Source organism: Gilbertella persicaria (genome assembly GCF_025201335.1).
Source record: "Gilbertella persicaria strain CBS 190.32 chromosome Unknown B0P05scaffold_29, whole genome shotgun sequence".
NCBI classification, from domain to species: Eukaryota; Fungi; Mucoromycota; class Mucoromycetes; order Mucorales; family Choanephoraceae; genus Gilbertella; species Gilbertella persicaria.
Window position 1 is genome coordinate 228,528 of NW_026251990.1, and position 23,794 is coordinate 252,321.

The 23,794-nt window shown below is 37.7% G+C and overlaps 12 protein-coding genes across 12 annotated transcripts; 6 read left to right on the forward strand and 6 right to left on the reverse strand.

Annotated features, from left to right (window-relative positions):
- Positions 1-32: 32 nt before the first annotated feature.
- Positions 33-1,350, reverse strand: B0P05DRAFT_638904 (kinase-like domain-containing protein). The gene is made up of 5 exons (XM_051583697.1): positions 1,201-1,350; positions 1,006-1,159; positions 887-952; positions 673-845; positions 33-624 (listed from the first exon to the last, which is right to left on the reverse strand). Exons 1-5 carry the CDS (start codon positions 1,320-1,322, stop codon positions 198-200), a joined length of 942 nt encoding a protein of 313 aa, XP_051433222.1. The 5' UTR covers positions 1,323-1,350; the 3' UTR covers positions 33-197.
- Positions 1,351-2,255: 905 nt separating this feature from the next.
- Positions 2,256-4,168, forward strand: B0P05DRAFT_604795 (uncharacterized protein; the record flags this gene model as incomplete). The annotated part of the gene is made up of 6 exons (XM_051583332.1): positions 2,256-2,632; positions 2,698-2,866; positions 2,914-3,054; positions 3,085-3,223; positions 3,260-4,091; positions 4,118-4,168. Exons 1-6 carry the CDS (start codon positions 2,423-2,425, stop codon positions 4,166-4,168), a joined length of 1,542 nt encoding a protein of 513 aa, XP_051433223.1. The 5' UTR covers positions 2,256-2,422.
- A 1,299-nt stretch (positions 4,169-5,467) lies between these two features.
- On the forward strand, positions 5,468-8,245 carry B0P05DRAFT_588766 (peptidase S8/S53 domain-containing protein; the record flags this gene model as incomplete). The annotated part of the gene is made up of 4 exons (XM_051582687.1): positions 5,468-5,975; positions 6,023-6,181; positions 6,243-6,512; positions 6,561-8,245. The coding sequence occupies 4 exons, from the start codon at positions 5,468-5,470 to the stop codon at positions 8,243-8,245; spliced, it is 2,622 nt and encodes an 873-aa protein (XP_051433224.1).
- A 691-nt stretch (positions 8,246-8,936) lies between these two features.
- B0P05DRAFT_588767 (pyridoxal phosphate-dependent transferase) lies at positions 8,937-10,321 on the forward strand (the record flags this gene model as incomplete). The annotated part of the gene is made up of 6 exons (XM_051582688.1): positions 8,937-8,967; positions 9,017-9,272; positions 9,314-9,445; positions 9,506-9,783; positions 9,833-10,172; positions 10,222-10,321. The coding sequence occupies 6 exons, from the start codon at positions 8,937-8,939 to the stop codon at positions 10,319-10,321; spliced, it is 1,137 nt and encodes a 378-aa protein (XP_051433225.1).
- Positions 10,322-10,402: 81 nt separating this feature from the next.
- Positions 10,403-11,953, reverse strand: B0P05DRAFT_548782 (uncharacterized protein; the record flags this gene model as incomplete). The annotated part of the gene is made up of 1 exon (XM_051579059.1): positions 10,403-11,953. A coding segment is annotated over one exon (996 nt), but the record flags the coding sequence as incomplete, so codon positions are not given.
- A 1,472-nt stretch (positions 11,954-13,425) lies between these two features.
- Positions 13,426-14,940, forward strand: B0P05DRAFT_548785 (kinase-like domain-containing protein). The gene is made up of 6 exons (XM_051579060.1): positions 13,426-13,482; positions 13,535-13,728; positions 13,772-13,858; positions 13,916-14,157; positions 14,207-14,694; positions 14,739-14,940. The coding sequence occupies exons 1-6, from the start codon at positions 13,446-13,448 to the stop codon at positions 14,876-14,878; spliced, it is 1,188 nt and encodes a 395-aa protein (XP_051433227.1). The 5' UTR covers positions 13,426-13,445; the 3' UTR covers positions 14,879-14,940.
- Positions 14,941-14,988: 48 nt separating this feature from the next.
- Positions 14,989-15,909, forward strand: B0P05DRAFT_580254 (putative methyltransferase-domain-containing protein; the record flags this gene model as incomplete). The annotated part of the gene is made up of 3 exons (XM_051582001.1): positions 14,989-15,039; positions 15,087-15,159; positions 15,200-15,909. The coding sequence occupies 3 exons, from the start codon at positions 14,989-14,991 to the stop codon at positions 15,907-15,909; spliced, it is 834 nt and encodes a 277-aa protein (XP_051433228.1).
- Positions 15,910-15,959: 50 nt separating this feature from the next.
- On the reverse strand, positions 15,960-17,074 carry B0P05DRAFT_580255 (kinase-like domain-containing protein; the record flags this gene model as incomplete). The annotated part of the gene is made up of 3 exons (XM_051582002.1): positions 15,960-15,979; positions 16,003-16,846; positions 16,898-17,074. The coding sequence occupies 3 exons, from the start codon at positions 17,072-17,074 to the stop codon at positions 15,960-15,962; spliced, it is 1,041 nt and encodes a 346-aa protein (XP_051433229.1).
- A 398-nt stretch (positions 17,075-17,472) lies between these two features.
- B0P05DRAFT_548793 (rab-GTPase-TBC domain-containing protein) lies at positions 17,473-19,551 on the reverse strand. The gene is made up of 5 exons (XM_051579061.1): positions 19,311-19,551; positions 18,856-19,224; positions 18,708-18,826; positions 18,614-18,648; positions 17,473-18,565 (listed from the first exon to the last, which is right to left on the reverse strand). The coding sequence occupies exons 1-5, from the start codon at positions 19,534-19,536 to the stop codon at positions 17,545-17,547; spliced, it is 1,770 nt and encodes a 589-aa protein (XP_051433230.1). The 5' UTR covers positions 19,537-19,551; the 3' UTR covers positions 17,473-17,544.
- Positions 19,552-19,571: 20 nt separating this feature from the next.
- On the reverse strand, positions 19,572-20,529 carry B0P05DRAFT_548797 (uncharacterized protein). The gene is made up of 4 exons (XM_051579062.1): positions 20,290-20,529; positions 19,950-20,245; positions 19,816-19,898; positions 19,572-19,769 (listed from the first exon to the last, which is right to left on the reverse strand). Exons 1-4 carry the CDS (start codon positions 20,473-20,475, stop codon positions 19,642-19,644), a joined length of 693 nt encoding a protein of 230 aa, XP_051433231.1. The 5' UTR covers positions 20,476-20,529; the 3' UTR covers positions 19,572-19,641.
- Positions 20,530-20,602: 73 nt separating this feature from the next.
- On the reverse strand, positions 20,603-21,269 carry B0P05DRAFT_548801 (uncharacterized protein). The gene is made up of 4 exons (XM_051579063.1): positions 21,066-21,269; positions 20,903-21,022; positions 20,763-20,854; positions 20,603-20,715 (listed from the first exon to the last, which is right to left on the reverse strand). Exons 2-4 carry the CDS (start codon positions 20,952-20,954, stop codon positions 20,611-20,613), a joined length of 249 nt encoding a protein of 82 aa, XP_051433232.1. The 5' UTR covers positions 20,955-21,022; positions 21,066-21,269; the 3' UTR covers positions 20,603-20,610.
- A 655-nt stretch (positions 21,270-21,924) lies between these two features.
- On the forward strand, positions 21,925-23,794 carry B0P05DRAFT_638915 (protoporphyrinogen oxidase). Its single transcript, XM_051583698.1, has 3 exons — positions 21,925-22,209; positions 22,266-22,907; positions 22,955-23,794. The coding sequence occupies exons 1-3, from the start codon at positions 21,934-21,936 to the stop codon at positions 23,711-23,713; spliced, it is 1,677 nt and encodes a 558-aa protein (XP_051433233.1). The 5' UTR covers positions 21,925-21,933; the 3' UTR covers positions 23,714-23,794.

Consider the following 23,794-nt stretch of genomic DNA (forward strand, 5'->3'; position numbering starts at 1 on the left):
ATAAAAAACATTTTTATAAAAATTTGATAGTTATGTAACACAAGATCATGTATGCCAATCAGATTCAATGCGTCAAGTTTGTCATAAAATGTTATGAATCTAAAACTTCAGGAATTCGGTTTCTCTTCCCCACGACTGGAGAATTCGGATCAGGCCGATAAACAGAAAGTTTTGCTTAGTGTAACATGAATTATTTTTTATTCTAGTTTATGGATGACTTGATCAATACTAGGTCGAGTATGAGGATCTGTTGTCAGCATCCAGTCAATGAATGCTTCTAGTTGTTTAGAATACATAGTGTCCTTGGGAAAATAAAATTGCCGGTTAAGAACAGCCAGTGTCATAGTACCACCTTGTTGAGCAACTGTCATCTCAAAGGGAGAAGCACCATAAGCCATGGCAAACAAAGTACATCCCAAGGACCAAACATCTACTTTTTCATCTAGCATTGTACCCGGTTTAACATCAAATAGCTCGGGTGCTCGATACGGCATAGAGCAATGTTCTGCTGCATCATCTTGTTGCTGTGTAGCTGATTTTCTATCGTCAATATGGATCCGAGCTGGTCTGCAAGACCCAAAATCCATCAAAATAGGCTGCCCATTGTCTGAAATCAACACATTACTTGAAAAAAGGATATGAGACAAGCATAAACAATAGGCTTTGACTTACGCTGGTTTTATGTCTCGATGTGCATAAGGAATGTTCTGTCCAAGTTTGTTTCGATAATGAACAAGAACTTGAACACTGCTACAAATGCTTTTAAACAAGTTCAATAATTGTTTTTCTGGAATACGTTTGCCTGTCTGGTGGTTTCTTTCAATCCAATCTTGTATGTTTCCCCTCTTTCGATGATGAGTAACAAGTGAAATAAATCAAGCCGTACCTTATAAAATGGCATGATAATATACGCTGTCTTGCTACCATCTTCCTCTTTGATCATGCACATATCCTTTGTTTGACTTTGTTGGATTTTATCATTTTTTATGTTTTGTTCATTCATACCACAATCTTGATAATATTTTCATGTTGAAATCGATCTGTCACAAGTGCTTCTTTAATTGCGTTTTTAGCCACTTGTTTTTCTTTACAACGAATGGCCTTAACAGCGTAAAGCTGTTTATTATCATCTTCTGCTAAATAAACAAAAGAAAATCCACTGAACTATATTAGTTTTATTTTTATTTTTATTTCTTGTACCCTTCTCCTAATATTTTGGTGATCCGAAAGTGCTTACGGTTGGCTTGAATAACAGGAAAATCGTCTACAACAGAATCGACGACTGAGTTGAGTGAACCAACCAAGTTATTAAAAAAGGACATGGTTTATAAATAAATAAAAAAGAGAGAGAGAAAAAAAAGGCAAGGAAAGGAATTTTTTATTGGGCGAATAAGAGATTGATTTTCAGAAACATTTTTCATCGTATGAACACAAGTTCCCTTGTATATCTGGCAACTGCATAGCTGTTCTTCTAACCCATACGCATCCCATTAGACTGGATATTCTTAAATTCAGGCACGGTTTCTCTTTTATAATAGGACAGAAAAGCACAATACATTTGCTTATTTCTTTTTTTCATCTTAAAATCACTAGTGCAAGACACACTAGATAATTCAAGCAATTACGTTGAAGCTAGCACTACTATGGTATATATTATATCCAGTCTGTTTTTATCATCGCTATAACTATAAAATTTTGCAACGTAAAGTAGAAAATAGGTACACTGATATGAAACGCATCGTTGTGCAAAGATATTAGTCTATCATGATTCTCATCTATCTATTTCATAGATAGCGCATCGTTTTCTGCATTGCTCAATATGTCGTTATAAAAAAAATTAGAAAACAGTAGACGATACATCCAGAAGCTATCGACACTAAAAGGTTTATCTTTTACCCATTAACTACGCATTGAACTAAGCCGACAGTATAACTAGATAATTAAATAACAAGAAACTCTATAGAGCATAGCATATAGTTAAGCAGGATCTGGTATAAAAATACATGACATAACGTACTTTCCAATGCAGGAAGCATAGCTCAAGTTGTCATTATTAGCTTATGCATTACACAAAATCAGAGAAAGTAGTCTATGTGTAACAAACTCTAATGCGATGATAATTTTTAATATAAAGAAAAAGCCTTTTGTTGTTATTTTGATCGTCGGTTAGATGGAAAGATTGTTTTCTTTTGAATTGAGATTGCACGTAAATTTTCTCTTTTTTTTTTTTTCAGATAACATATTACATGCTTCTAACTAAAAAAGAAGAAGTAGAAGAAAGAAAACGGATACAAAGACTAAAATAAACCTATTTATCTTCAAGATAACAAGGTTCAAATTAAATGTCAGTAGTTTTGCAAGATGCTTAAATTCGACATACATCTCTTGCTGATTTTACTTTCTTTCTTTTTACTTTTTCAATATGAAGAAGATTACCATTGCATCAGTTTTATTGTTTTTTAATTTGCTAAATGCAGAGTCTATTTCCCAGTTAAAGCCAACTTACTTTGACAATGGCCTTAAGAATATTGCTTTCTTTTCAGTGTTTGGTGGATCATCGCACTCACTTTGGGTCTTGGATATCGGTAATGAGTTAGGAAGAAGAGGACACAATATTACGTACCTGACTTCGGTAAGTCTAAAAAAAGCGAAAAAGGGGTTGCAATTGAAACAAATTGACCATGCCCTCTTTATCAGGAAGAACAAGCAAGATTTGGCAAATCATTTGAGTATGTAAAAACCCTTACTATCGGCCCTTCTTATTATAACATGAAAGAGGTTGGCGACAGTTCTTTTATTCGAAACTTTTCGACGATTGAATTCATGGCTTATGCATCTGATATTATTGTAAAGAACTTTGAAAGAGGTATAAGAATACAATGTGATAAATAATCAAACTTTATGACAAATTAGATTATCAATTTACAAGGGATTATTTTATTTCACACAAGATTGATGTGGCCATCTGCGATCATTTTGGAGAAACATGTGTTGATGCAGCCACTAGTTTAAATATCCCTTATATTATTACTTCTTCTATGGAGCTAACAAAGGGTAGGTTTCCTTGTTATTTATTTACCCAAGACTCATTCTCTCTAGATTCTGATACTCCTTATACACATAACGATGTAGTCAGTCTTATACAACCCACAACAGAATTTGAATCATTGACAATACGGTTTATTGATGAGTTCATTAAACCTCTTGAGTTTATCATAACTATGTTTCCTTAGCTCCAACGTCTAAATAACCGTAAAAGAGCCATTGGAATTGATGCCAAAATTCAAGATCCTAGTAGTAAATGGAAGCATGCACTCAAAATGGTCAACAATATCCATGGATTTAGTCCAGCTCGACCTATGGGCCCTCTTGTAGAACTTGTGGGTCCTATTTTACCTAAACGCTTCACTCCATTGACAGAACATCTCGAAAACTACTTGGATGCACATAAACGTATAGCCTACATTGCCTTTGGTCAAATGGCTACACCTTGCGAAAACGATATTCGTCTGATCTTGACTAGTGTGTTGGAAAGTATCGAACTCGGTTATTTTGATCTTTTCCCTGATACTATCACAATATCTTCAGGTGCTGTCTACCACATACAAGCCATGCTGAATCAAACTCATCCTGATGCACGCATGGTATCATGGGCCCCTCAAACGGCTATCTTAATGCATCCTTCTACGCATGTCTTTTTCTCTCATGGTGGTCTTGGTTCTTGGTATGAATCCATGTATGCTGGAAAACGCATGATTATGTTTCCTTTCTTTGGTGATCAAGCCAGTAATAGCCATATGATAGAGCAAAGTGGATTAGGTGCCGTATTAGATTACGGAGCCACAACAGAGCAAGCTGTGGATTTAATTAAGGGCGTTGCTTTAGACATAAATGGGGAAATAACAGGCAATGTGAAGCGTACTCAAGCACTTGTTCAGATTCGTTCTGAACGTAGCATAAGTCGAGGAGCTGATACAGTGGAAGAAGTAGCTTATACTCACAAAAATGGCATGCTACCTCATCGTATGAGTGCTAATCATCGCATATCTTTTATCAAGGCACATAACTTGGATATTTATAGTATCCTAATTGTATTCATAACATTCATTCTGGCTAGCTTTGTATCTCTTTGTTCAAAGCTATCGGTTTATTTCAAGACCTCAAGTAGGGGTAGCAATAAGGTCAAGACGCTTTAGATAGATATACACAAAATGAAATTCGATGCATAAACGGAATAAATAAAGCAGAATTTAACATCACATAATCAATATGACTGAAGCTGATATCCTACAGGACAGTTGCCAGTATTCGTCAAACGTTATTTACACATTTATGCATCCAATATACTTGCACAACTTGTCTATGTATCAGCTTATACATAATATTTACTTTAGACTCAGTATCTAGAAAGATAAGAAAGCAATCCTGATCACAAATTGCGTTCTGCCAATAGGCAGAGACACAAGTAAGACTGATTTGTCAGAAAAACACGAGCCACCCTAACTGGCTTTCAATTTAGGACATGGATTTCAGGGACACAATTTTATGGTGACACAGCAAAGTAAAATGTGTTTCGCTTGCTTAACTCGTTACCCAATCTGTTCATTGTGATTTGTGCTTTTCAAGTCATGTTTATGGCATTAGATTGACATGTAAGTCTAGAAAGCACTTTATGACTATAATCTAAACAAGAGAAAAATGTCAATAATCGACAGATATTCGCATGTATAAGTCATAAGAAATAAAAGGGAACAAATTGCTTTATTTTACCACAAACAACGTGAAATGGACCTTATGTGGAACACGAAATGTACTTATAGTTTGTCATGATAATGCATAATTGATCTTTTTGTAACAATGCAATATTTCAAGAAATTGTGTTATTTTACCCGTTCAACTTACAATTCTATGATTGAGCCTTCTTTTTTTTTTGGGGGTATGATAAGGTTTATTCTAGCATGATGTATAGTTCTTTATTATGTGCTTGCGATAGTCATTACACACAACTCTAAATGTCTTTTTATAATCTCGATAATCAATCTGTCTGAGTTTCATTACCATTGATCCACAACAATCGATTATAGCTATTCTTGGTAGTTTACGCCTTTAAAAGATGAACTTTATCACAGTCAATAATTCATTGTAAGACCCTCCAGCGATCAACCGAGGCCAGTAACACTTTATGTATCACAAACATATTGACCCTTCACTGATAGTCTTACCATTAATGGATTTTCTTCCTTAATTGGGTCAGAGCTATCTAAACTAAGCTATCTAGACATGTGTAAACAATACGAATTTTAATATTGTTTTCAGGCGCTTTTGCATAAAATGTTGCACATAGTTTTTTGTTACTCATCATATAAATACAGCTTGACATCTCTCTCTTCACAGCCTTTTAATTAACTTATATCTCTTTCCTTTCATACTCTTTTAATTGCCCTTTCCTTTCTTTTTAATTATACGAATGAAAAAGTCATTTTCCATCTTCCCAATTGTGGTTGCTGGTGTCTGTATGGCAGTCTTTGTCATGACAGCTGATGCTATCAAAATCTCACACCCTAAATTTGTTAAGGGTGCAAGTAACATTGTTCCTGGTCAATACATTATCAGTTTCAAAGAACAACAAGCTGATTCTAGCCGAGTTTTTACTCAATCTCTTCAAGAAAGTGTAGATGATCTCGAATTAAAGGTCAAACAAACAATCAAGCATGCTTTCTTTAACGGTATTTCTGTTGATATTGACAACACCAATGAAGGTCTTCATGCTTCTACTTTAAAGCAAATCCTTGATCGATCTGATGTGAAGGCTGTTTACCCTGTTAGAAAGATTTCTCGTCCCAAGATTGTCAAGTCCAAGAAAGGTAAAAAGAATGTTCCTTCTGTCTTGCCCCATGCTATGACACAAGTTGATCTTGTTCATTCTAAACTCAAGAACAAGGGTAAGGGTGTCCTTGTTGGTGTCCTTGATACAGGTAAAATACAAACATTTATTTTGATTGTATTCACATTTGCACTCTAGGTGTTGATTATATGCATCCTGCATTGGGTGGTGGTTTTGGTAAAGGCTTCAAAGTTGTCAAGGGTTACGATTTAGTCGGTGATGCTTACACTGGTTCAAACACTCCTAAGCCTGATGCTGATCCTCTCGATAACTGTGGTGCTGGTTCTGGTGCTTCAGGTAAAAAAAAAAAAAACAGGATTTGATAGAAAACAGGATTTACTTATATTTATTTGTTTAGGTCACGGTACTCATGTTTCTGGTATTATTGCTGGTTATGATAAGGCCACTAACTTTACCGGTGTTGCTCCTGAAGCTAACCTTGGTATGTGGCGTGTCTTTGGTTGTAATGGTGTCGTTACAAACGATGTTATCATTAAGGCTTTGCTCATGGCTTATGACGCTGGCGTTGATGTCATTAACTTGTCCTTGGGTGAAACAAACGCTTGGGCCATCGGTCAAGATGCTGAAATGGAAGTTGTTAACAAGATTGTTGCTAAAGGTGTCAGTGGTAAGTGGTATGTGCTGTCTATCTCACCATGCTAAATAAGGTTGATAGTGATCATCTCTGCTGGTAACTCTGGTGAAACTGGCTTCTATACTGTGGGTCAACCTAGTACTGCCAGTGGTGCTCTTTCTATTGCTTCTATTGACAATGCTTACTACACTGCCAAGAACTTTAAGGCTACTGGAATTAGCCACAACATCTTGTACACTGCTAGTACCGAGGACACAATTGAGAACGGGGAAATTGTTGCTGGTGACTCTCAACCTGGTAACGGTGCTGATGCCTGTACTGCCTCTTCTGTCTCTGCTGGTGTCAAGGGTAAGATTGCTCTTATTCAAAGAGGTACTTGTAGCTTCAGCGACAAGGTCAACAACGCCGCTGCTGCCGGTGCTGTTGGTGTTGTTATCTACAACAATGTCGATGGTTCTTTGAGTGCTTCTACTCCTGGCGTGACTATTCCTGTTGTTACTGTCACTTTGGCTGATGGTCAAGAGCTTTTGACTGCTATCAAGGCTGGTACTGTCAGTCTTACCTTTGATAAAGCTGGTGCTGCCACACCTATTGCTACTGCTGGTACTGTTTCTGACTTCTCTTCACTTGGTTCATCTGCTGAGCTTTCATTCAAGCCCAACATTGCTGGTATTGGTGGTAGCGTTTACTCTACTCTTCCTCGTTATCTCGGTAGCTGGGGTGTTATGTCTGGTACTTCTATGGCTGCTCCTTATGTTGCTGGTTCTATGGCTCTTTACCTCAATGCTCATGGTAAGGACAAAAACTCTATCAAGTACGTCAATGAGCAATTTCAAAACTACGCTCTTACTGCTCCTGTCTACCAATCCACTACTCCTGACTCTCCCGTTCGCCAAGGTGCTGGTCTTGTACAAGTCTATGATGCCATTACTCAACAAGTACACATCTCTCCTGCTCAAATCAGTTTCAACGATACCGCTACTACCAAGTACAGAACTCAAACCTTCACTGTGACTAACCATGGCTCCAAGACTGTTCAATTCGATCTCACAAACGATGTTGCTACTGGTATTTCTCCCTATGATGAATCCGTGACTGGCTACACTCCTCTTGAGCCTGTAGACAATGTCAAGGCTGCTGCTAGCTTGCGCTTCTCCAAAAAGACATTCAAGATTGCCCCTGGTAAATCTCAAAAGATCACTGTCACCGTCACTCCTCCCAACACCGATGATAAAGACCATATTTTCTACGGTGGTTTCATCCACCTCAAGTCCAAGCAACAAAAGAGCAATGTGGATGTCAAGATTCCTTATTTTGGTGTCAAGGGTAAGCAAAACACATTGCCTATCTTTGATGAAGATTTCCCTCTTCTTATTGATCCCAAATCTGCTCAATACACTTCGGATGATACCTTCACTTATGACCGCAACCAAACGGACACTTACCCTATCCTTGTCTTGCGTTTGTTGACCCCTACTGCTCATGTGAAGGCCGATCTTTTGGATACCAAGACAAACAAGGTCATTGGTCAATTCTTAACTGGTCTTGATTATCTTGGCCGTAACTTCCAAACCTCTGAACAATACGACCAATACGCTTGGGATAGTACTTACGTTCCTTCTTCTATTGCTGATGCTCCTCTTCCTATTCCTGTTCCTAGCGGTACTTATAAGTTCCAAGTCAAGGCTCTCAAGTTACTTGCTGATCCCTCTAAAGCCTCTAGTTGGGAAAACTGGACTTCTGGCCCTGTTATTGTCAAGAATTAAGATAGCGCCATGTATTATATAATTCATTAGAGAGTTTATCATAATAAAGTCTTTTTTTTAGTTCTCGCTTTGGGTTGAATGTCATCCCAAAAAAAACAAGAAGTTATAAATTGCACACCTATTTAAATCAGGTCAAGCAGTACATTTCGATTGGGACAATTTGCGAGAAAGGTGCCGTTGAGCTCACGCTCCGTAAGCCAAAGGTTGTACAAAAAAAACTAGTGGGACAAAGAAGCATAAGAGAGATAATAAAGTGAGTGCTCGAGTGGGGGGGGGAAGGGGAGGCACACGAAGCGAGCATTTCCTAGATTTCTTGAGTAGTCTTATACATACCTTAGGTCACTTTGATATACAGGACTGTTGTGGAATAATGCTGTTATCCATAAAAATATTTTATCCATGCAAAAATAAGGGGTAACTCCGTCTATTCGGAAAACCTATTATAGCGGTAACTGAATCAAATCTGCTTATACCCCTCATGGTTGCTGCATATACTTATTTTATTGGCCAAGGGAAAAAGGGTATAATTCTGCTATCTTTCGTTTGTTTTTCTCATCACCCTTCTTTTTTTAGCCAACCAAAAGCTTGTCACATGATGATTTTAACGGTAAAATGCATTGTTAAGTGGATTCTCCTTTTCGTTTCTTTTACCACCTTTTTTCACTACTCTTTTCCTTCATTATCTAAAAAAATGGCACCTCACAAACTCTGTATGATTCCTGGTAAGCAGAAAATAACGCGATAGGGTAAGGTATCTCACACAGTTTATAGGACCTATTGAGTTCCATGAAGATGTCCTTGCTGCTATGAGTACCCCTGCCACTTCTCATGTGGATCCCAATTTTGTTCCTATCTTTGGTGAATCGATTGAGATGGTTCGTAAGGTCGTCTTGACTGAAACTGCTCAACCTTTCATTGTATCTGGTTCTTGCACTTTGGGTTGGGATATGATGGTCAACTTGCTTGAACAAGGCGACCAAGTGCTGGCTTTAAACACTGGTTATTTCGGTGATCATTTTTCTGAATGGTATACTTTTACGCGTCTATATTGTACTGACTGTTTTATAGTTTGGAAGTGTACGGTGCTAATATCACTACACTTCGTGCTGAAGTGGGTAGCCGTCCTTCAAATGAAGCCTTGAAGCAAGCTTTAAGCGAAAAGAAATACAAGATGGTGACTGTTACTCATGTTGACACTTCGTAAGTGAATTGTGATTTCACGTGCAATAAAAAAAAATTAACATGACGCTATATGGACAGTACTGGTGTTCTGTCTGACATTAAGGCTGTTGCTCAAACCGTCAAATCAGTTTCCCCTGAGACCTTGGTCGTTGTCGATGGTGTCTGTTCCTTGGGTTCTGAGGAAATCAGGTTTGATGAATGGGGATTGGATATTGTTATTTCTGGTTCGCAAAAGGGCCTGGGTGTTCCTCCTGGTCTTTCTGTCGTTATTGCTTCTCAACAAGCACTCAAGGTCTACAAGTCTAGAACAACACCTATTGTTGCTTACTACTCTAACTGGAACAAGTGGTTACCTAGTAAGTGGATACTCTGACATCCTTATCCTTTGTCTTTAACCTTATTTAGTCATGCACGCCTACGAATCTCGTAAGCCTGCTTATTTTGCTACACCTGCTGTTCAATTGATCTATGCTCTTCATGCATCTCTCAAGGCTATCACTAGCCAACCTATGGAAGTTCGCTTTGACAAACATCGTCAAGTAGCTGCCAAGTTTAGACAGACCATTCGCGATTTAGGGTTAAAGCCTCTTGCCCAATGCGAAGAGTGTTCAGCCAATGGTATGACTGCTGTCTGGTTACCTGAAGGCATTGAAATTCCTCAACTTGTCCCTGCTCTTGCTAACAAAGGCGTTCAAATTGCTGGTGGTATTTTAGATGGTTTAGCTGGAAAATACTTTAGAATTGGGTAAGTGCCTTATTTCGTATCAAACTGTCTAAATCTATTATTATCCTAGCCATATGGGTATTTCTGTCACTGAACCTGAACGTGGTCATATTGATAAGGTTGTTGACGCTTTGAGTCAATCTTTAAAGGAACTTGGTTTCAAGGCTTAAAAAACATCATTTCAAATAAACTCTTTCTTTTTCTTTTCCCCTGTGGATCCCTGCGTCATTCATTATGCAACTGTGTGAGAGTACAGATTGGAGGTTTTTTTTTATTGAATAATATGTTACAAACAAGAAAAATGAAATAATGTGATGAATATGCAATAAGTGATATCTTCATGATAGAAAAGGGAGAAAAAAGAAAAGAGATAAGCAAAAGACTAATGCGACGATATGCAACTGGACACATGTGTTTCCTTATGTGACTGGATACAACGTACACTACAATAAGGTTGGATTTTACAACGAGCACAGACAGGCATGACTTGTTTTTCAATGCCACAGTTAGAGCAACACATAGAAGTCTTGGACGACAGACTTGAAACAGAAGAAGTGGTAGAAGAAGCCGAGATGGAATCCGATGTGAATACAGAAGAGAAAGTGTTCTTGTGTTTGAGTTGTGAGACAGGTCTGGATGTCTTGATAAGGCGTTGCAGGGTGGCTAAAGCTGTTTGTTGCAAATGTTGCTGAGGTTCAAACGGTGTGGGTCGTACAGATGCACACTTGCGATAGTAAACAATAGCTTGAGTTATCTCATTTGATTGTTCACACACCAATGCACGGCAGTTATAGATAGTGATACGAATAGCTCTACGGTAATTTTCTTCATCATGTTCACTATCATCACTATGGCTTGAGTCAATAGAGAGTCTCTTGATATCACCATCCAATAATGGAATATGGGTATCGCATTCAAAGGATTCTTCTTTCAATTGTTTGGCAAAATCCCAGAGTTCAGTGGTGATCAAATCAAACCAATGCAAGTATTGATATTTGCTTGTTTCCCGGTGAGCCAGCACCAAGTTTGTCATTTGCCAGACAAGATCAAATAAGATAGTGTTGCATTGAACAGGTTCATTTTCCCTAGCATATCTCAAGGCAGTTATATAATACCCGGCAACAAGATCACAACGGTCACAACCACTAGCAGTATGTTTCATGTTGACTTGTGAGGCAAGGCGGATAGCATCTTCCAGAGAATGTTGGCGAATGGCTTCAACATTCAATTGGTGTTGATAATGGTTTGAAGATGAAAAATAAGATGTTGGTGATCCTTGCTCTTGTTTCTTATCCACATAAACAGGAGAGACAACAAGTTTTGAAGCGTACATTTTCTTAAGGAAAATAATGAAAGAAGGCTCGCAAAAAAAATGACGCTTTTTATATACATTCTGATGAAATAGAGTTCATGCAGGCGAGCACAGGTGGTCTCGTGTGTGTTTTTTTAAAAAGAAGGTGTCAAAAAAAATTTTTTTCTTCCAGCTATGTTATTCAATTAAAAAATCCATTTTTGTTCCTTGGTGAATTATTTCTTGAATGTTCTAGTCTTTAATGAGGCAAATTTGCTACTTTCTAGACATCTTTTTTTTCTGTAACTGTTACTGCTATGACAAATCAATATACTTGTTATTCGGTACTTAAATAATGAGACGGATTGACCATTTAAATTGATTTACTTATGCACATGTTGCAGGAGCCATGGTTTCATTGGCTTAAATCATTGCTAACCTTTAGCTTTGTGTCATGGCTTAAGGTTTTCATGGAGGGGGGACAAAGTCAAAATAAGAACAATGTCTACCATACTAGACTTATATATATATATATATATACATATAGCAACGCACCTTAATTGAAGCCAAACGGCTATAACCAAATTTGAGATCCAGGCAGTCGGAAACAACCATCACCGAGGTGGCATGGAATCAATAGGTTGCACAAACAGAATAGACCCTTCGCATTTCCGTTTTGTTTTTAAATATTGATCGATCTAATGTTTATTATTATGCAACAAAAGAGTAGATTTACTGGTTACAACAAACATAGGATATAGACCGGTCAAAAAGAAGCAAAAAAAAAAGTTAAGGAAAAAAAGACTGTTGTGTTACAGCTTTTTTTTTGTTCTACATAAACATACATAAATGGCAAAAATATTACAGAGTTGTACATAGTCAATTAAACTCGTTTGTTATAAATTACAAAAGTATCTTTTAAATAAAGAAAGAAAGGGAATTGTGCTGACAGTAGGAGAGAAATAAACTAAGAAATAACTCTATTGCACAAAGCAAATCAAGATGAAGACAAAGGGAAATCGAGTTACCAATCTTTATTGACCAAATCAAACTATACACAAAGTCCACACGTGCGTATAACAAAGCTTTTCATTTGTTTCGACAAGAAAACTAAACCTTGTATTTTCGTCATGGCTCAGCAACCCATTAGGCTACTTTTAATTGCACTGTTCCTTTATCTAAACTGAATTTCTTATAGATCCAGAACAGCTTATTCGTTAATTTTATGTGATGCTAATTAAGGTTTGTGCGTTTATTTGTCTAGATACATGTACTACATCACATGTATTTCTAAATAAGAGCTACTTTCTTTCTGTTGGTAGCTTGTTTACAAGCAGACATTTTAGTTGATTTACAATCTCTGTTATATTCAATGACTATTTTATCTTTTTTAAATAACAAGACGTAATGCTTTTGTAACATGAATCCCAGATTTAGTTTTCTCTTATAGACAAATTTATATAGTTTGTACCTGAATTTAACTCTATTTTGATGTTATGCTGGATAGGCTCTAGTCATTTCAACAAAAACTTTGTCTGGCAGATTACCTAGCAAAATAAATAAATAAAAATACAATTCATTTTATTCAAAAGATTGACAACTAGTTTGACATTTTATTCTATTTTAAGCCATTCTACTCAATATCAGAACAAGTGGACCTTGAATACAAAAGAAAGGGTAAGAAAGACTTGTGATGCAATGCCATCAAGAAGAGATCTTCAATTCAGGTTTAAACCTAAAGACCTTTCTTTCTTTCTTTTTAGCTCATAAAGCTATGAGAACATATAAGCCACTTGACTGAAATAAGACTCTGTCAAAATCACCCATATTCCTCAAACCAATATTCATGCATCTTTTTTTGATTCATATCTTGGATCCAGCATGGAATTCCAACTATTCAAACACCGATCATATCTGATTGGATACCATGTCACTCATCTTCCCACAAACTACAATATTTCTCCTTTTATTCTTTTTCTTTCTAAAGACCAACAACAACAACAATGGCACACGGTCCAATGAGTGGCATGAAAATTACAGGTAAGAAAATGAAAGGAATACAGTTAAGCAGCACGCTTATTTAGTTAACTAGGTGGTGATAACGATCCAACAAAGATTCATCAAGAACAAGCCAAAGATGGCAAAACAGGACAGGATTTTACCTTTAAATACACTACTTATAAAGTAGCTGGCAATGGTTCTTTTGGTGTAGTCTATCAAGCAAAAGTAGTTGATACAGGTGAAAGTGTTGCCATCAAGCGGGTATTTCAAGATAGACGCTTTAAGGTAAGTTAATAGGGAGGTGACATAGACAACTCATCTGATGTAGAATCGAGAGTTACAAATCATGCGCTGTGTTTGGCATCCTAATGTAGTTGCTTTGAAAGCCTTTTTTTATTCTAATGACCAAGTCAAGGTAAACACTCCTCCTTCCCCCCTTTTTTTTTCCTATTGACTAACGAATAAACAATAGAAAGATGATGTCTATCTTAACCTTGTGTTAGAATATATTCCAGAAACACTATACCGTACATCGCGTCATTACGCTAAAGCAAGACAACCTGTTCCTATGCTTTATGTTAAACTCTATACATACCAACTCATGCGTGCACTTGCTTACATTCATTCGATTGGTATTTGCCATCGTGATATCAAACCACAGAATCTATTGATTGACCCAAGTACAGGTATTCTTAAACTATGTGATTTTGGAAGGTAAGTGTTAAAGAGTATGATTCACAAGTACTCACCACGACGGGTTAAGTGCAAAAGCACTTCATGCAGGTGAACCCAATGTTTCTTATATATGTTCTCGTTATTACAGAGCACCTGAACTTATCTTTGGTGCTACGAATTATACCTGCAGTATTGATGTCTGGTCTGCGGGTTGTGTCATGGCAGAATTGATGCTCTGCCAACCTTTATTTCCAGGCGAATCTGCCATTGATCAATTGGTTGAAATCATCAAGGTATTAGGCACACCTTCAAAAGAGCAATTGTTGGCCATGAACCCTTCTTATACCGAACATCGATTTCCTCAGATCAAACCTCACCCATTCACAAAAGTGTTTCGATCCCGTACGCCTGAAGATGCCATTCATTTCGTAACCAAGCTGTTGCAATATGAACCCTTGAAACGATTGACAGCTTACCAGTCTTTGGCTGATCCCTTTTTTGATGAATTGCGTCATCCTAATGTACGCATGATCAATGGAAAAGAATTACCACCTCTGTTTAATTTTACTTGTCATGGTAAGTATAAGATGCTGATGAACATCCCATATTCATTTCATTAGAATTATCGATACAACCTGACTTGATTCCTAAACTTGTGCCTCCTCATGCTGAAAATGCCTTATTGGCAGAAGGTATTGATATTCGTAATTTTGTTCCAATGACGCCAGAAGAGATGAAGAGTGTTAATGTACCTCGCTAATAAACTATTTTTTTTTTTTTACCCCTGAATCACTTCTTTCTTATGGAGGATGTTGTGGCTTGGTTTACCCGTCTTCTTTTTTTTCTTTTTCTTTTTTTTTTTTATTCAAAATGTCACACTCTTCTGATGAAGAAGAAGGTTTTGCTGGAGACTTGTTTGGTGTAATAAAAGAAAGAAGTGTTCTCTGTTTTATTGACTGAATGGATAGGCTGAAGAAGAGATAGAAACAATTGAAGTAGCACCTACTTTTGAAGTCTATGCAAGAACATCTTTACCTCTAGGTAAGTCCAACATACACGAAATAAACTAAGACCATGTTAGATGATCCACAAAGAGAGATTAAAATTAAACTGGTGGGTTCTCATCCTTTATGGGCTCATCATTTATGGAATGCATCCAAAGTGTTTGCTTCATTATTTGACAATACACCTCGTCTTGTGAAAAACAAGAGTATACTTGAATTAGGTGCTGGTGGAGCCTTGCCTAGTCTGGTAGCTGCATTGAATGGTGCATCCACTGTGGTTGTGACAGACTATCCTGATAAAGAACTAATCGAGAATATTGAATACAATGTAAAGCATACCATTCAACAACAACAACAACAACAACAACAGAATGTGATTGTAGAAGGCTATATTTGGGGCACACCCACCGACAAGTTACGAGCTCATTTACCCAAAGGTCAATCGACATTTGATGTGTTGATCTTGAGTGATCTTGTGTTTAACCATTCACAACATCATGCTATGCTCAAAACATGTCGTGAACTATTGACACCCAATACAGGCCGTGTTTATGTGTTCTATACTCATCATAGACCTCATTTGGCTCATCGTGATCTTGAATTCTTTGAAATTGCACAACGCCCTGTACAAGACAATGTGGATCCAGAAGATCGGGATAGATTGGGTTACGGATTCAAAGTGGATCACTTCATGACACAAAAGATGCATGTCATGTTTAAAGAAGATCCAGGAGATGAACAAGTCCGTGCCACTGTGCATGGTTGGCAAATGTGGATAGAAGAATAGTTTTTTATTGACAACAATAAATATGTTGACACCAATCACTCGATAAGACTTCAGAAGCAGTGATTCGCTTCTGTGGATTGGGATCCAGCATACGATAAATGATTCTTTTGGCTTGAATATCAATACCATCCATCATATCAAACCGAATTTCTTTTGCCTTTCTGCGAATCGTTTCTCTTGCTTTTAAAATCGTCGCTTCTCGTTTGGCGCGTTCAGCTGTCTTTTGTTCTTCTGTCATGTTCTTTTCGATTTCTTTACGCAGACAGTTTTCTTTTCTTGTGTTTTCTCGTTCTTCGTCCAGTAATTGTCTAAATTTAAGGTATTTATCATAGCCATCATCTTGGCCTGGTTTAGCTATTTGCCATAAATGAGTCGCTTTTCTTAGTGCCATATAAATAATGCCACAACTCCATACATCGACTAATCGAGCATCATAGTCTTGATTTACAAACTCTTCAGGTGCAATATAAGGCTCAGACCCCACTAATCCTTTGATCAAATGAACCTTTTGTGCGTCTTCTTCCTCTTCCTCTTCTTCACCATCACTGTCCATCAAGGCACCTTTAAAACAAGCAGCAGATCCAAAATCAGATATCTTGAGACATCCATTCGTTGTCAACAACAAGTTTTCTGGCTTCAGATCACGATGAGCAACACCAATGGTATGCAAATAATCTACGCCATGCATCAATTGTTTAAAGAAACAGTTGGCCTCAGCTATTTCAAGACCATCAGGACAATCATACAACACATCAAACAAGTCTCCTCCTCCACTGTATTCCATAACTTGGCAAAATATAGGTGATGTTTCACTCAAGGGTAGTAAATCAAAGGTCTGGATGATATTTGGGTGATGCATGGTGGATGAAATATAGTATTCAGCCATCAATCGATTGACATAATCTTTTGAAGTTTCATGTGGTTTTTTTCGAAATTCCTAACCAATACGATCAGAACCAGCAAAGATATATCTAGTCATCTGGCTTACTTTGACGGCGTACAAATGCTCACCTGTACCGTTGATTTTGTGAACCACTCGAACAACACCTGAGGTACCTTTACCTATTGTCTCACCACATGCACCATATTTTTCGACAAGGGTTGTGTTCTCAGAAAGATGTAGGCGAGCACTTAATGTTTGGCGTTCTTTTAATATGTCATCCATGCATGGTTTGCGTTCGTTCCAACGTAAGGATTGTTTGGCAAGACCACTGACAATATCATTTAAAGAGGCTGCAATCTTATTTTGTGGAGGCAGTGTCAAGTGGTGTGTATGCGTGCCGTCTTCTGCTTGTTGGAAACGAGGAATGGCTGTTCTTCCGTTGTCTATCGAAGTGCGTTGTGACATGGGGGGTGAGGATATAATAGTGGGTGCTCTTGATGTGCCTGTGGATGGCAAAGGGGAATGATGAGGTGATGTTGGTGATATCTGATGTGATTTTAAACTTTCATTGCTGTGTTCTGTCTTGACTGTAGCTTTCTTGGTATGGTGTACTTTTTCTTTGTTAAAGAATGATTGAAAAAATCCCATTTTGGATAGAGAAAAGGCAAAAAATGATGCAATCTTGAGTTATTTAAGGGTTTTATTTATTTATAGCCGGTCGTTTGTTGTGACGGCTTTGGAATGTCTCGGCATTACTGCCTTGAAGATTTCTTTTCTAATCGATGACACTCTTGTGATAGTTTTCTGTTTTCTTGTTCAAGAATGTCTACTTTGTTCTTCATTTCCAACATACGCTCAACCAGTGCTGTTAAGGCATCTTTTGACATGGCTTGTTGATGCAACAAATCTTCATTGTCTTGTTTTAATTGGCTATTCTCTTTTCTTAATTGAACACATTCTTGTTCATATTTCGTATGTTGATGAAAGGCTGTACTGGCTATTGTCATCTTGAGTGCATCTCTTTCTGCTTCGACATCCATCTTGTCTAATCGTGCTTGCATCAGATTATCTTTAAGTTCCACTGTCTCTCGCTGTGTTTGCGATAGAGCCAGTAACAAGTCTTCAATCTGATGATGAAGTTGTGCTACATCAGGTTCACGCAACGACATCCGATCCGATTCAATGCTCTTTTTAGGTGCACTGTACCAACTCATCGTCTTCTTTTTGCGATTCTTGCTTGTGTTTGTATTCTTGCTCCAGAAATTAAACCGAACAGCCAAGACTTGTTCTGTCTGCTTTTGTTCTTGTTCTAGTTCAGATACATACGTCTCTGCAATATGATCCATCTTTTCGCGTGTGATGACACTGTTGAGTTCAACAGCATCTAATATCACTTGAGATGGATCATGGTGATACGCATCGTACAGTTTGTTGCTCAAGAAATCAAGAATGTCTTCAAATTCACGTAGACGCATGATCTTCTCTTGCGACCGTTTTAGCATAGCCAGAGAGACACGCATGATGGTCTCTGCTGCTCCCTCTGCAAACACAATATCATAAATGCGTAGAATGAGTTCCATAGGAAAAGCATAAGCAAAAAGTGTCAGAAACCACTGAGAGGCATACATGGGCACATTGACTTCATGAAGTTTAAGGAAATCAGATAGATCAGGCAAGACTTGATCTAACAGATTAGCAAATTGGTATAGACGTAACTGAAGTCCTTCCATATTCAGAGTAAACATGGTTCTCATTTCATACGTTTCCATCATTCTTTGATCACAAATGAGCCATTTTCTTGTCATGTATTCAAGAACTTACCTTACAAACACACAGAATGCTTGTTGTTCAGGCATCTATAAACATAAGGTCAAATTCCTCTCCCTTCCCTTCCAGAAATTGATGCCTTACTTACATTCAATAACAAAGGACCCACTAAAAAGGCTAATCCTTGACAATATCCAACCAATGAATCATATAAACTATATGCTTTCAACACACGTTCCAATGACTGTTGTCCTGATCCCCTTCTTGCTTAAACATTTCAATCCCAGGGAACGTACGAGCCAAATCACGCTGAATGATACGCTCATAAGGCGAGCTTTCAGCCACTAACTGACCATAGACTGTCTCTAGATTTAACGAGGCAGACTGAGACATGGCTTGCCAAATCACACCTCTGACTTTAGGAGGAATACCTGCACGTAACTTGGCAGAGACGAGATGAGGCAGTTTGAGTGCCACTGCACTAAAATCATCTGTCAGGGCTGTCCAAAACTCCCAATCGATATCGCTCGAGTTATCTTCTGCCAAGGTTTGTATGGTCGAAAGGTGAGTTTTGAGTTGGTTGGATTGAATACAGACTGATTTAGGGTCTTCATCGAGTTTTGCGTTTTGTCGTTCGATTTGAGCTAGAATGAATTCGATCGAGTCTTGCTAAACTCGTTCGATAAATATCTCTCTTTTATAAAAAGCAGTTATTACCTGAGGGGTAAGTTGGCATTTTCTTCTTCGAGACGAGGTAGTAGTTTGATATCCTTTTTGTTGACAGCAGCAGCAGCAGCAGTAAGACTATTGGTGCGCTTTCTGGTTCTGGTTGTGCCTCGAAGTGACGCACTATTGGTACGTGTTGGACTCAACAAATTATGGCGAATCGTTGAGCTTTTGGATGTCCGTAAATGAACAGGTGGATGTTTCGCATATTCTTCTTCCTGTTGTTGTAAAGCATTTACGAGTTTAGACATGATAAAGAAAGAAACAAAAAAAAAAAAAAAAGAAAGAACCATATCCTATTTTTTTCAAATTCCCTTTTTTTTCTTTTTTTTTGCACTACATTCGTTTCTTTTTAATTATGTATGTAGCCAATAAAGGATAATAAGAATAGAACAAGTAGAAACTACACCAGCCATAATCAATGTATCTCGCTTTCTTCTTGTGTTGATGCGTGTAATAATGTTATTAATGCCCGGGATACTATCTAATATGAAGTGAATAGATATGTCTAGCACAAGAATACTACTTACTGACAATAGAACCCACACGTTGATTGACACCATGCATAATTCGACCTTGACGTGAAATATCTTGACGTGTAGCATAGGCTTGTCTAAAGAACAAAGCAATGAGCAAACCAGTTTTGTAGATATATCTTAGTTACTCCAAAACCATGTCTGTCATACGATGTGAACTTTCAATCCTGTTTCTTTCTGTCAAATAATAATCTGCATTATCACGGTTGTTTGAGTTAAAAGTGCGGATTTCATCTTGTACTTGATTCATTAGGTTCGCTTTGTCCCTTGCCAGTTTGATATTGTTCTTGACTCGTCGAAATTCTTTGGTATAATCATACAAAATATCCTTATGTCTACTTAACAAATGAATCATGGAAGGACTGGTAGGTGTTGTACTCGGTCTATCAATAAAATCTCCCATATCTGTAATCACTGCTTGTAGCTAAATCAAGGTCATGAGCTATAGTTAGCATAAATATGTCTTGCCTTTTTTAAGAGTTGGTCTGTTTCTGCTTCTTGTCCTGTATTGTCTAGTCCTGTCGATTGACCTATTTTGGTCAACGTAGCTAGTTTGGACTCAATCTCACTCTCTAAACTTCTTGCTTCTTTTCTTAGTTGATCCCAAGAAGAAGATGGTGAACTTTCCTGTGATGGTGAAGATGTACGTTGCATCAAACTAGAACAAAAAGAAAAAAGGACACGTTCAATGGATTTATTAGCGGTATATCAAAAAAGTAAAAAGTAAAAAAAAAAAAAAAAAAAAAAAAAAAAAAAAAAAAAAAAAAAAAAAAAAAAAAAAGTGTATTTTTATTTCTCTTCTGTTGGTTGAGGTACAGGTGGCACAATGACATTCATATTAGGTGTTGTTAATTTGGTAGTCAAAGCTAAAAGACGCTTATCGGTATATCCTGACTAAGTAAAGATTTAACAAAAAGCAAAAGGACATGAAGTCTACTTACACTTAAAAGATCTTGTTCTCTTGGTACTCGCATTTGTAACATGGTATTGTTCTTTAAGCTCTGTTTCAACACTCTTTTTAGTGAATCGTCACCTATCATTGTGTTTATAAGTTCAAGTGAAATCTCATGCAATAACTTACGGTTCAAGAGACATTTCCATAACCCATCAAATCCTTTATATTGCAATACCATACCAGAAATAGTACTATCTTGAAATGAGATTTTAAGCCAAGCAACGAGAGGTTCAATAGTAGCATCAGCTAGGATGGCTATCAATAAAGCGAATACATCATAAATACTTACGTGACAATTGAAAGTACAAGGTACGATTGAAACTCAAATGGTTCACTTCAATAATCACACCTGTTGTGGGTAAAGGTTGTGCTTGTGATTGTGTATGATTTTGCGGTGAGTTTGTATTGCTTTGGGGAGACCAAGTGTGTGATTTTTCAGAGGGTTGTGTGGATTCTTGTTGTTGTTGTTGTTGTTGTTGTTGTTGTTGTTGTTCTTGTTGCTGTTGTTGTGCTTGTGCTTGTTGCTTTTGTTGCTGTTTTTGTTGCTGTTGTTGTTGCTGTTGTTGTTGCTGTTGTTGCAACTGTGCCTGAGCTCGTTGTGCTTCCTCTTGTGCTTGTCTTTGTGCTTGTAATTGAGCTTGTTCATGTTGTTGGCGTAAAATTTGTTGTTGTTGCTGTTGTTGTTGCTGTTGCTGTTGCAGTAACTGCTGTTGCATTTGTTGTTGTTGCAACTGTTGTTGCTGCTGCTGTTGTTGTTGTTGTTGTTGTTCTAGCAATTGTCTTTGTTTTTCATACTCCATTTGTTGTCTTTGTTGTATGATTTGTTGTTGTTGCTGCTCTTGCTGGCTATTCACCAAGGCACTCATGCCTTCAATCAGTTTTCTGACTTCTGCCAAGTCACTTGCTGCTGCTTCTGTAGCTCTGTCCATGAGTAACAAAAAAAAAGTAAAAAATTTCCAAGCTGGGATATTTTTTTATAGTGAAGATAATAGCCAATCAAATAAAAGAAGAATGGTATGGATAAGATACGCGTTGAAGAAAAGAAAAAAACTCTCTGTTGAGCCGAGGATGCTGAGCTTTAACTGTCAAAAATAACAGCATGATCTTTTTTTCTCTCTTTCTTTTTCTCTTTCTTTCTTTTTCTTTTTCTTTTGTTTATGATGTCTAGTGTTGCTGTATTAGGTGGTGGTATTTCTGGCTTATCTGCGGCTTATTATTTGGCTCGATTGGCTCCTACAACCACTAAAATCACATTGATTGAAGGCAAAGATAGAATAGGTGGTTGGATTCAAAGTAGACGTGTGGGTCCAGGAATTCATACCTCTCAAGATACATTACCTCCTCTCTCAAACCAAAAAGACTCGGTCTTGTTTGAAGGAGGACCCAGAACATTACGCCCAAAAGGTGCTGGTGGTGCTATTTTATTGGAAATGGTAAAAAAAAAAAAAACAAGAGTGAAAATTTAACCTATTTATGTTATCAATGATAGATTCAACACCTTGATTTGGCTAACCAAGATTTACTTCTTGTGCCTAACACACACCCTTCTGCAAAAAATAGATACATTTACTACAAGGATCAAATCAATACATTGCCTGCCAGTCTCTCATCTGTCTTGTTCAACAAACCTCCTGTGTTAAAGTCAGTGCCATTAGCAGGTCTATTAGAACCCTTTCGTTCTTCTCGGTTCAAGCAGGGTATGCCTCGCGATGGACAAGAAGATGAATCGATTTATGACTTTATGAATCGACGCTTCAATACACATGCTGCGCTTCATTTGATGGGCGCCATGACACATGGAATTTATGCAGGCGATGTCAAACAACTGTCTTTAAAGTCAACATTTCGTCTACTGTATGAAGCTGAAAAGGAGTATGGTAGTGTCATCAAAGGGTTGATCAAAGGAGTTAATACAGAGACCATGCGGGAGCGTGGTATGGCTGTCCGTGCTCGAGACACAGATCCTGCTTGGTTTAGTCGATTAGAAAAGATGAATGTGGTTGGATTTAGAGATGGATTAGCGAGTTTATCAGACCGTTTGTTGGATTGGTTAAGAGCACGTCCGAATGTAGAGATTATCATGCAAGAACCAGTGCAGTCAATGGAAACATTGGATGGAAAAGAAGTCAAGGTAAGAGCTTAAATACAATCTGGACTGCATGACTCAAAGCGTTATAGATCAAGACAAAGACAAAAGAACTCTATGCAGATCATGTGATTGCTACACTGCCTTCCTTTGATCTTCAGAAACTGATTTCATCCAGACCTTTACCTCATCTGGATCACAACCCTGCTGCTGATGTTGCTGTCGTCAACCTTGCTTACCAGCCCAATGTCAAACTAGGTTATGATGGCTTTGGTTTTCTTACTCCGCACCGAGACACACCTTACCCAGTTCCTGTGCCAGGCACACTGGGTGTCATTTTTGATTCGAATGCCTTGTCTGATCAAGAACGCGATTATCAGCCCAATGTCCATAAATTCACTGCCATGATAGGTGGGTCTGATTGGAAAGATGCATTCCGTGTGCCTATCGATCAATTGGATCCTCACATTGCTTATGATACAGCACGCAACATCATGTCTGAGTTTCTCAACATCAAAGATACACCTACGCATGCCATGGTGCATTTACAAAAGCAGTGTATCCCTCAATACTTGGTTGGTCATGAATCTCGTATGCGCGAACTGCATCATGCTTTGGCTAGTCAATATGGTTCGCTGATGAGTGTAGCAGGTGCTAGTTATTTAGGTGTCAGTGTACCTGATTGTATTAAGCATAGTCGTATGCTTGTGGAAGAATTGTTAGTGGCTGGAGCATTAGGTACACGCAATAAAGTGGTGACTGGACTAGGAAAGACAGTACAAAACACACAAGAATTAAAGGATGGTGCCAGACTGAATAGGGGCAACATCAATGTTATTATGAAAGCATAATATCATTCGAAGCGGAGTCTGTATCTTTGGCGCTCCTTGAAAGAATAGCTTATATAAAAATAATTAAATTCTTTTCTTTTC